This window comes from Dendropsophus ebraccatus, chromosome 1 (assembly GCF_027789765.1).
Source record: "Dendropsophus ebraccatus isolate aDenEbr1 chromosome 1, aDenEbr1.pat, whole genome shotgun sequence".
NCBI lineage: Eukaryota > Metazoa > Chordata > Amphibia > Anura > Hylidae > Dendropsophus > Dendropsophus ebraccatus.
This window is the reverse complement of record NC_091454.1, coordinates 11,857,212-11,868,357: the sequence shown is the minus strand read 5'-3', so window position 1 is coordinate 11,868,357 and position 11,146 is coordinate 11,857,212. Positions and strand designations below refer to the sequence as shown.

At 46.2% G+C, this 11,146-nt stretch overlaps 2 protein-coding genes across 2 annotated transcripts; both read left to right on the top strand.

Moving 5' to 3' along the window:
• Positions 1-1,051: 1,051 nt before the first annotated feature.
• LOC138788850 (E3 ubiquitin/ISG15 ligase TRIM25-like) lies at positions 1,052-3,567 on the top strand. The gene has a single exon (XM_069967200.1). The coding sequence runs from the start codon at positions 1,054-1,056 to the stop codon at positions 2,638-2,640; it is 1,587 nt and encodes a 528-aa protein (XP_069823301.1). The 5' UTR covers positions 1,052-1,053; the 3' UTR covers positions 2,641-3,567.
• A 5,813-nt stretch (positions 3,568-9,380) lies between these two features.
• Positions 9,381-11,146, top strand: LOC138788846 (E3 ubiquitin/ISG15 ligase TRIM25-like). Its single transcript, XM_069967187.1, has one exon. The coding sequence runs from the start codon at positions 9,417-9,419 to the stop codon at positions 11,004-11,006; it is 1,590 nt and encodes a 529-aa protein (XP_069823288.1). The 5' UTR covers positions 9,381-9,416; the 3' UTR covers positions 11,007-11,146.

Sequence of the window (11,146 nt, the reverse complement as noted above, 5' to 3'; positions counted from 1 at the left end):
ATCCCGCCGTGCTCAGTGTGCTGCTTTGAGTGAAGGAAAGGGCGCATGCACGTCCACTGTCGCTGCTCTCCGCTCAAAGAAATTACATGAGCGGAGAGCAGCAGCAGCGGAGGAGCACGCGTCCCCTCCTTCACTCAAAGCAGCACACTGAGCACGGCGGGATTCCGCGGCGGAGAACTCCGCTGCGGAATTCCGACGTTCTTGCTTAGTGTGAACGGGGCCTTTATGTGGAACAACTGTAATAACTTTACTGGACAGTCTTTGTGTAGCAATCCAGGCGGAAACATCTGAGGTGACATAGGCTGCAAAGTACAAGACCTGCAGCTGATAGTAAGATGGAGTTATTTTACTGGAAGGCAGTCTCTCAATGCTTTCGGAGCACTAAGGTGTTGCTGGTTGTGTATGCAGCTTAATGTTGCTAAGAGCGATATTGCTATGTAGTTTACTCACGGTTACTCACGGTTGAGATTGCAGCGCGGCCCCAAATGAAGGCTATACGCAGAAAAGATGGTTGTGACTTACAGCTAGAAAGCACTAAATCCGATTTATAGACAAAAATTTAGGTAATGCAACAGAGTGCTTGAGGAGTTGTTGACTCTTATAGCTAGCCGATTTTTGAGTAGCCTATGCCTAGGTGCTTAAAACATTCTTCTCAGCGTAGACCTTTTAAACAGGCCATAAATCAGCAAGGAGTGTTGTTAGAAACGCTTCTTTGGACAATAATCGGCAATCAGCAGAGGAGCGGGAAAAAGCCTGGCCATCAGCCGATCATATTTTTGTGCAGGTGGTAAAATTTATCGCTAACGGCCGCTCATCTCCCTGTACAATGCAATTGTTACTTTAAGAATATTTACTGCTAGTACCTGCGCCGATTTCCACGTGTAATCACAATTTGGCACTGAAATGTATAGCAGGTAGGATATATGATTCTTACAGATATATATAAAGAGGTTAATAGTGATTGATCTTGTGCTGCTCAGCCCGGCCCTGTGTACACAAGTATAACCCGCCCTCTGGTTTCTGTAGTTTCGTCTCTCTCTTCCTCCGTCAGCCATGGCGTCTGCTGCTCTGAGAGACGAGCTGGACTGTTCCATCTGTCTGATCACTTATACAGATCCTGTAATGCTGAGATGTGGACACAACTTCTGCCGGCTCTGTATTGGTCGTGTGCTGGATACACAGGACGGGGCTGGAGTTTATTCCTGTCCTGAATGCAGAGAAGAGTATCAGGAGCGGCCTGCACTGATGAGGAACATCGCTCTGCGTAATCTAATGGAGAATATACTGCTGACTCCTCCAACACCGACAGAAAGCGGGATCTGCTGCACTTACTGTGTGGACTCTGCTGTACCTGCTGTGATATCCTGTCTGCACTGTGAGGCTTCTCTGTGTGATAAACACCTGAGAGCTCACAGCAAGTCACCAGAACACGTCTTATCTGAGCCCAGCACTTCCCTGGAGAAGAGGAAATGTTCTGTCCATAAGAAGATGCTGGAATATTACTGCACTGAGGACGCTGCTTGTATCTGTGTGTCCTGCAGATTGGATGGAGAACATCGGGGACACAGGGTGGAGATGCTGGATGAGGCCTCTGAGAAAAAGAAGAAGAAACTGAGAAATGTTCTCCAGAAACTGATGACAAAGAGAGAGGAGACTGAGGAAAGAGTCCGGAGTGTGGAGGAGCGCAGGAGAAAGGCTGAAGAAAAAGCAGCTGGAGAAGCTGAGAGAGTCACTGCCCTATTTACAGACATCAGGAGATGGCTGGACGACCTGGAGAAGAGGGTCCTGAGCGAGATCTCCAGGCAGGAAAAGGAAGAGACCCTGCCACTGTCTGCTCTGATCCAGCAGCTGGAAATAAAGAAGGACGAGCTGTCCAGGAAGATGAGACACATTGAGGAGCTGTGTAACATGGCAGATCCACTGACTGTCTTACAGGAACCAGACACAGGTGACTTGTGTGATCCTGAGGAGGAGGGAGGTGATGAGGACACAGGGGGACATGATAGACAGCCCCATGGTGTAGATGATCTGGATGTGGCTGTGATCTCAGACACATTACGCACATTATGTGACATAATATCAGGTATAAGGAACTATGGGGAGGGTCCTGCAGACATATTACTGGATGTAAACACAGCTAATAATAATCTCCTTATATCAGACGACCTGAAAACTGCAACCAGAGCACAAAAGAAGCAGAATCGTCCAGAAACAGCAGAGAGATTCCAGGATTATAATCCTCAAGTGATGAGCAGCAGGAGATTCTCCTCAGGGCGACATTACTGGGATGTGGAGATCAGTAGATCAGGGGAGAGGAGGGTGGGGATGTGTTATCCCAGTATAGACAGGAGGGGAGGTCAGTTACTCATTGGAAATAATAACAAGTCCTGGTGTATGGAGAGGTATAATAATCAGAATTCAATGATACATGACAGGAAAGTGATCCAGTTACCTGGCAATATCTCCAGTAATAGAGTCAGGATCTGTCTGGATTATGAGGCCGGGCAGCTGTCCTTTTATGAGCTGTGTGACCCCATCAGACACTTACACACCTTCACCACCACCTTCACCGAGCCTCTTCATGCTGCATTAGGTGTATGGATAGGTTCTATAAAGATATTGGGAGAAGGCAGCAACTAGGAGAAACCAAAATTACCTGAAAAAATCCTTAGAAATCCAGACAGAGAATTGTGATTTGGTATCACTAATACAATGGCAGTAACTCAGGAGAGCCAGGTATTATTAGCTAGGGCAGATGGTATGTACCCCCACCCCTAGATATAACAACACATGCCTGTTAAAGGTTAGTGAAGTGCAGAGAAACCACAGAGTCCAGCAAGTACTTAAACAGGTGCAAATGTTTAAACTTTTACGTGTAGAAACTTCTTAAAGGGACAGTACACGTTAGAACAGTTTCTCTTGAATAAAGGTGCAGTGCAGACAGTTTGGAGACACCGACTGAGATCCCTTGTAGAGAGCTGGGTAGTTAAAATACAATACTTAAAATCACTGCCACACATAGGTTATACTGTTTAGAAGACTTGGAGACTTGAGAATACTTTAAGGAAGTTAAGTCTCTTGTTAATTGAGATAAACTTGACTTAGGTGACAGTGGGCTACTTGAAGGAAGGGGGACCTATGCAGAACCTTGGGTTCTCACTTGAAGGGGCTCTAACCACCCTGTGTAAGTGGCAATTAAACAGTACCTGTGTCCACGGCTTTAACAATCCGCCTCTTGCTGTCAGTGGGCACCGAATGACACAAATCCAGGAATGCAGGCCCCACCTATGAGTAAGCTAGCCGTTGGGGTGACCCCTTAGGAATCCTAGCGTGTTGCAGCAGGGTGTAGCTGCTGCCTGTTAAGCCTGTATTACATATAGTTTGATGGCTGGGTGTTATTACACGGAGAGATAATCACTCTTTTTGATTGTTATATCGAATTTTTAAATTATAATCTCTCCGTGTAATAGGGCTTTTACTCCTATCAAGTGTTCAGGATGCTCTTGCAGAACTGGAAAAGGATAGCCCCTTGGTGCGGATAAGCACCCCCCCCCCCCCCCCACACACACACACACACACACCCTTATCTTGTAGCCTCACTGAGGAGTTACTAGCCTAGTATGACCAGTTCTGGAACTCTTTTGGAATGAAAATAATAATACTAAATAATAATACATTGCAGCTCATGTACACTTGTCTGGATAACAACTGTCCGGGGGTAAGGGATGCTTGCATGCTACTTATTGGCTCATATTGGTTGTGGCAACACCTGCATCCTATTATGCTCAAGAGAATTATATTATTCAAAATTTTTGCTGTCAGTAGGTTTCGGCTGTCCTATCTAAGGGTAGTTAACTATCAATCAGCAGCTAGAGGGCGGGGGGAGGGGTGTGGCAGGAATACTATTCTACTGCATATTAGGAGAACGGCTGAACAGAGTAGGAAGGTAAATTTCCTCACTTTTATCCTAAAATGTCTATAGTTTGTAAAAGACCAAATAAATGTCTATTAATAAATTGACTATATTTTTAAAGTTATCATTCTCTGGTCCCTTCATTTATTATAACTAGAACCCTGCATACATGTAATGTTTCAGCCGCAAGAGGATCTGTTGTATCGGAAATGGTAATGTTAAAGTGCTATGATCACTGGTAGTAAAGCCCCTATTGCACAGGGCGAAGTAGAGGAGCTCGCTTGCTCCACGTTTCCCACTCGTTGCCGGCGCTATTACATGCGCCGGCAGTGAGCAAGTAGGAGCCGGGGGGACACGGGGAGCAGCGGGGGGGGGGGGGGGGGGGTAGCCCGGGTGATCACTAGATCGTCCGGGCAGCCCATGGAGCGATGGCACCAGACTGTTGCCATCTTGTTCATGTCGGCTGATCGTTGTCTTCTATTACCTGATGTCTTGATTTTGGTACTCACCCTAAGAAGAGTTACTGCTCTACTACTGGACCCAATCCCTTTTCTGGATAACACTAAGTAAACAGATCGACAATTCACATTTGACTTTTCCCCCCTATACAGTTCATCAGGCAGATTAAGGGTAGCTTTACACGTACCGTATCGCAGCAGAAAATACGCAGCAAATACGCAGCAGATTATATCTAAATAACTGAACACAGCATCAAATCTGCACCATAAAATCTGCTGCAGATCTGCTGCGTATCTTCTGCGATACGGTGTGTGTGAAGCTCCCCTAAAACATCAGAGACAGTGGTAACATTTAAAGGGGTACTCCAACATCAGGTAAAAAATAATCATGCAGCAGAAGCATGTAACATTGCTTACCTGTCTGTCTCGGTACTGAAAATACCAAAAATCCATCTGTATTTCACGGTTGTACTTCCTGGTTGAGCCATTGTTTAGTACTACAAATCCCAGAAAGAATTGCTTTCTCTCAGTTCTTTATCACAGTCCTCCCACTCTGCCTACTCCTGCAAGTTCTGCACCCGAAACATCTAATTTCACTGTGGTTCAGTGAGGTTGCGGCACTTTCTCAGCATTCAGCATTCGTCTGTTTTCACACATGTTGTCACAGTACTGCAGCATCCTCATAAAAACACCGCAGAACCGCAATGAAATGATGTGAACACAGCCTAAGGCAGCATTGTGTAACTACTCCTCACTAAGGGCCCTATTCCATCGGACGATTATCGCTCAGATGATCGTTAAATTGTTCGAATCTAAACGATAATCGTTCGGTTGAAATGCAGTTAACGATTAAGACCTGGACCTATTTTTATCGTTGCTCGTTTGCAAAACGTTTGCAAATCGTTCGCATTGAATAAGACGTCGTTCGGTCGTTCGCAGTAGATACGAACACAACAGCGAAGAAATGGCGAAGAAAAAACGATCGCAAATACGATCATAAGTAACGATTATCGTTCCATGGAAATGAGTGAACGTTTTCAGGTCTTTCGCAATAGCGGTCGTTTGAGATAGTTAATCGTTAACGATTATGCGAATGATAATCGCCCTAAAGGCCCTATTCCACCAACAGATCTGACGACAGATTATCTGCCAAAGATTTGAAGCCAAAGTCAGAAACAGACTATAAACAAAGATCAGGTTATAATGGAAAGCCTGAGATTTTTCCTCTTTTCAAATGGCATTTTATTGTGTTTTTTGATGCTATTTTGTGACTGGTAAAATAGCAGAATTTTAGCACTGATGTGCAATTCGCAGGAAAATAGTGGAAAAATGCAATGAAACTCCAACATGTGAGAGCACAGCCTAATGGTACGTTCACACATTCAGGTTTTTAATCGCTATCTATGAAAACAAAGAGAGGAATGAATTTCAAGAGAGAAGAAATTTCAGTCTTTCTTTTGCGACCTTTTCTCCATTCATAATCTGTTTCTGGCTTTGGCTTCAATAATTGCCATTAAAAAGCTGACTTTGTGAACACATACAGTGCTTTTCCAATTTAACCTTACTTGTCCCCTATTCACTAGAGAGAGAGAGTGCTATACTAGGTTCTGTCTGGCTGCTCTATGGAGAATGAATGGAGCTGCGGGTCACGCGCCAACCCACAGCTCTATTCATAACAAAGGAGCCGGGGAGCCAAGCTAAAGATCAACATTTTTTTTTTTTTATACTAGATTAGTTTTTAACCATACCGCTGGCCTTTTATACCCCCTCCCCTTCCCAACGCCATCCTCTGCTCCAAAGGCTATAAATCACATAACACTGTCCCCACCCCAAGCCAACCCAACCTACCCTAACCTACCGTACCCCATTCAGCTCCAATGTCTAGCAGAGTTGTGTCAAGCATATAGGCCTAATCCCCACCCCTCCATCCCCATCAAGTGTAAGACAGCCAGGTGTGCTACATATATCACAGTTAGGCTGGGTTCACACTACGTTTTTGCAATACATTTTTTTTTATCCGCTGTTTTGAAAAAAAAGTCTCAAAACGGACCAGGTTTGTTTTTTTTTAAACGGACACAAAAATGAGGTTGACTACGTTTTTTGGTACGTTAAAAAAAAAAAACAGATTCTTTTTTTAATAATGGAAGTCAATGGAAAAACGGATCAAAATGGATGCACACAAAGGCATACGTTTTTTGCAAAAAAAAAAAAGATGAAAAAAACGGATTGCAAAAACGTAGTGTGAACCCAGCCTTACTATAAGAATATGTTCTTGCACACAGTTTCATTGCAATAACACTATGAATGATGGCTGAGCATCAATGACAATATTAATTACTGCAAATAAACAATGTAGTAACGCTGTGAAAATGCAATAAAAATGCATGTGTGAACACAACCTGAGGCTTAACAATGTGTTGTCAACCAATCAACTCCTGATCCCTACCCACATTCACAGTGGCGGGTACAAACACACACACCGTATACGCAGCAGATACGCAGCAGATTTGATGCTGTGTTCAGTTATTTAGATGCAATCTGCTGCGTATCTGCTGCGTATCGCAGCAGTAAATACGCTGCGTATACGGTGTGTGTACACTACTGACTGAACCTCAGTACCTACTGCATCATCATTCATTTAGTCAAAACTCTGTGCTACTGTACTAAGTGGTTGTGTCAGTACAGTACAGCAGAGCTTTAACTGTTTCGGACTGTAATTCAGCCTCACAATGACCGCTGTCCAAAGATACGACCAAAAATGGATGTTGTGTGAACATATCCTTACAATTGTGACGCAGCAGCATGTCATTGTGATCACTGTGTAACATGATAGTGATTAGCAGGTGTATGTTGCACACACAATGAAAAAGCATTTCCTCGCTCCACATATCTGTGCCATTTTATCATATTTGGTGGTGATACACACGGTAGCATTAGAAAATGCAATATAAGGGTACAAACACACGCGGCATATACGCTGCGTATTTACTGCTGCGATAAGCCGCAAATACACAGCAGATACGCAGATTAGATCTAAATAACTGAACACAGCATCAAATCTGCTGCGTATCTGCTGTGTGTGTCTGTACCCTTTAGAGAGAAATATTTTTAGGGTTCAAACACACACGGCATATACGCTGCGTATTTACTGCTGCGATACGCAGCAGATACGCAGCAGATTAGATCTAAATAACTGAACACAGTATCAAATCTGCTGCGTATCTGCTGTGTGTTTGTACCCTTAGGGCCACATGTATCATCCGGCGAATGGATGGTTTTCGGCGGAAAGTGCCAATTTGCGTCTTTTTTTAAGCAAAAATGGCGGATTTGCGAATAAAATATTCGCAAATCGGCACTTTCCGCCGAGTACGCCAGGGGGCAGAAAAGGGGCGGAGAGTGGGCGGAACGGAGTCCGCGCCATTTATCATCCGTTCCGCCAAAATGTACGCCGAAAACCTACTCCAGTCCTCAGCTGGCGTAGGTTTTCGGTGGTGCGCAACGGCGCGCACGGGATTTATGTAGAGGCAGTCTGCGGGGGCATTTTTACGTCCAGCGTAAAAAACGCCGGACTTAATAAATGCCTCCCTTAGGGTACAAACCCACTTGCCGGATCTGCAGCGAGTCTCCTTGCTGCGTTTTTGCAGCGAGACTCGCTGCAGATCCCAGCCCTATACTTTCATTAGCAGAGAAACTCGCAGCAGGGATGAACATCCCTGCTGCGATTTTGTCTGCAGCCCTCCCCATTAACCCCCTAGCCGCCGGACATTATATATTACCGGGTCCCCGTTCCTGCTTGCTTCGGGGCTCCCGGTGTCTTCACAGCCAGCCCGGCCGGGCAGAACGTGCCGAGAGCCGCCGAAGCAAGCAGGAACGGGGACCTGGTAATGTATATCCTGCCCGCCCCCCCCTGCAGCCTCGATCGCCCCCGGCCGCAGGATTGCCCCCCGCACCCCCCGGCCGCATGATCGCCCCCCAGCACCCTACGGCCGCACCCCCCGGTCGCACAATCGCCCCCCACAGCCCCGATCGCCCCCGGCCGCATGATCGCCCCCCGCACCCCCCGGCCGCACGGGCTGCGGGGGGCGATCGTGCGGCAGGGGGCTGTGGGGGGCGATCGTGCGGCTGGGGGCGATCGGGGCTGCAGGGGGGGCGGGCAGGATATACATTACCAGGTCCCCGCTCCTGCTTGCTTCGGCGGCTCCCGGCACGTTCTGCCCGGCCAATCAGTGCGCTGCCCTGCCACAGCGCACTGATTGGCTGGGCGGGCCGTGAAGACATCGGGAGCCCCGAAGCAAGCAGGAACGGGGACCCGGTAATGTATAATGTCCGGCGGCTAGGGGGTTAATGGGGAGGGCTGCAGACAAAATCGCAGCAGGGATGTTCATCCCTGCTGCGAGTTTCTCTGCTAATGAAAGTATAGGGCTGGGATCTGCAGCGAGTCTCGGAGCAAAAACGCAGCAAGGAGACTCGCTGCAGACCCGCCAAGTGGGTTTGTAGCCTAAGGCTAGGTTCACACTGCGTTTTCAGCATCCGTTTAACGCATCCGTTTTTTGCAAAAAACGCATGAAAAACGGATTGCAAAAAACGGATTCATTTGTGTGCATCCGTTTTTCCATTGACTTCCATTATAAAAAAAAACGGATCCGTTTTTTTTTGGCGGACCAAAACGGACCAAAAAACGTTGCTGACCCTATTTTTCTGGACGTTAAAAAAAACGGATCCGTTAAACGGATGCTGAAAACGCAGTGTGAACCTAGCCTTAGGGTACAAACACACACGCCATATACGCTGCGTATTTACTGCTGCGATCCGCAGCAGATTAGATCTAAATAACTGAACACAGTATCAAATCTGCTGCGTATCTGCTGTGTGTGTTTGTACCCTTATAGTATGAAAACAGCCATCAGTAACGACAAGGTGTTCCACACCTGGACTCCAAAGCATGGTGATCAGCACCCTCCTGTGTATAAACAGTGAAACCCGCCCTCTGTATACTAGGCATCAGGGAATTGTAGATTCGTTTCTCTCTTCCTCCTCCATTATCTATGGCGTCTGCTGCTCTGAGAGACGAGCTGGACTGTTCCATCTGTCTGATCACTTATACAGATCCTGTAATGCTGAGATGTGGACACAACTTCTGCCGGGTCTGTATTGGTCGTGTGCTGGATACACAGGACGGGGCTGGAGTTTATTCCTGTCCTGAATGCAGAGAAGAGTATCAGGAGCGGCCTGCACTGATGAGGAACATCGCTCTGTGTAACATTGTGAGGAATTTCCTAAATCCTGAGCCACATCACAAGGGGGACACTGAGATCTGCTGCACTTACTGTATTCACTCTCCTGTACCTGCTGTGAAATCCTGTCTGCACTGTGAGGCTTCTCTGTGTGATGAACACCTGAGAGCTCACAGCAAGTCACCAGAACACGTCTTATCTGAGCCCAGCACTTCCCTGGAGAAGAGGAAATGTTCTGTCCATAAGGAACCTTTAAAGTATTATTGTACTAAGGACGCCATCTGTATCTGTGTGTCCTGCAGTTTGGCTGGAGAACATCGGGGACACCAAGTGGAGATCCTGAAGGAGGCTTCTGAGAAAAAGAAGAAGAAACTGAGAAATATTTTCCAGAAACTGATGACAAAGAGAGAGGAGACTAAGGAAAGAGTCCAGAGTGTGGAGAAACACAGGAGAAAAGCTCAAGAAAAAGCAGCTGGAAAAGCCGAGAGAGTCACTGCCCTGTTTACAGACATCAGGAGACGGCTGGACGACCTGGAGAAGAGGGTCCTGAGGGAGATCTCCAGGCAGGAAAAGGAAGAGTCACTGTCACTGTCTGCTCTGATCCAGCAGCTGGAAATAAAGAAGGACGAGCTGTCCAGGAAGATGAGACACATTGAGGAGCTGTGTAACATGGCGGATCCACTGACTGTCTTACAGGAACCAGACACAGGTGACTTGTGTGATCCTGAGGAGAAGGGAGGTGATGAAGACACAGGGGGACATGAAAGACAGCCCCATGGTGTAGATGATCTGGATGTGGCTGTGATCTCAGACACATTCCGCACATTATGTGACATAATATCAGGTATAAGGATCTACGGGGAGGGTCCTGCAGACATTTTATTGGATGTAAACACTGCTAATAATTATCTCCTTATATCAGACAACCTAAAAACTGCAACTAGGACACGAGGGAAGCAGAATTGTCCAAAAACAGCAAAGAGACTCCGGGATTATTCTCAGGTGATGAGCAGCAGGAGATTCTCCTCAGGGCGACATTACTGGGATGTGGAGATCAGTAGATCAGGATGGTGGAGGGTGGGGATGTGTTATCCCAGTATAGAAAGAAGGGGAGATCAGTCACGTGTTGGACAAAATAACAAGTCCTGGTGTATGGGGAGGTGTAATAATCAGTATTCAGTGATACATGACAGGAAAGAGATCCAGTTACCTGACAATATCTCCAGTGATAGATTCAGGATCTGTCTGGATTATGAGGCCGGGCAGCTGTCCTTTTATGAGCTGTGTGACCCCATCAGACACTTACACACCTTCACCGCCACCTTCACCGAACCGCTTTATGCCATGCTATGGTTAAATGAAGGTTCCTTGTCAATAAAAATAAAAAATCGTTTTCAGTGAGATGTGATATCATCTTATAAATCTATATACCAATCTCCTATTCTATAACAGATATGCAGATATGCCATATAATCTTTACATCATTGCTAAGGTTTATATATAAGGTGTGTGTGTATGTATATATATATATATATATATAT

Excerpts from the sequence above, each read along its gene's own strand:
- LOC138788850 (XM_069967200.1), top strand. The coding sequence starts at position 1,054 with ATGGCGTCTGCTGCTCTGAGAGACGAGCTGGACTGTTCCATCTGTCTG.
- LOC138788846 (XM_069967187.1), top strand. The coding sequence starts at position 9,417 with ATGGCGTCTGCTGCTCTGAGAGACGAGCTGGACTGTTCCATCTGTCTG.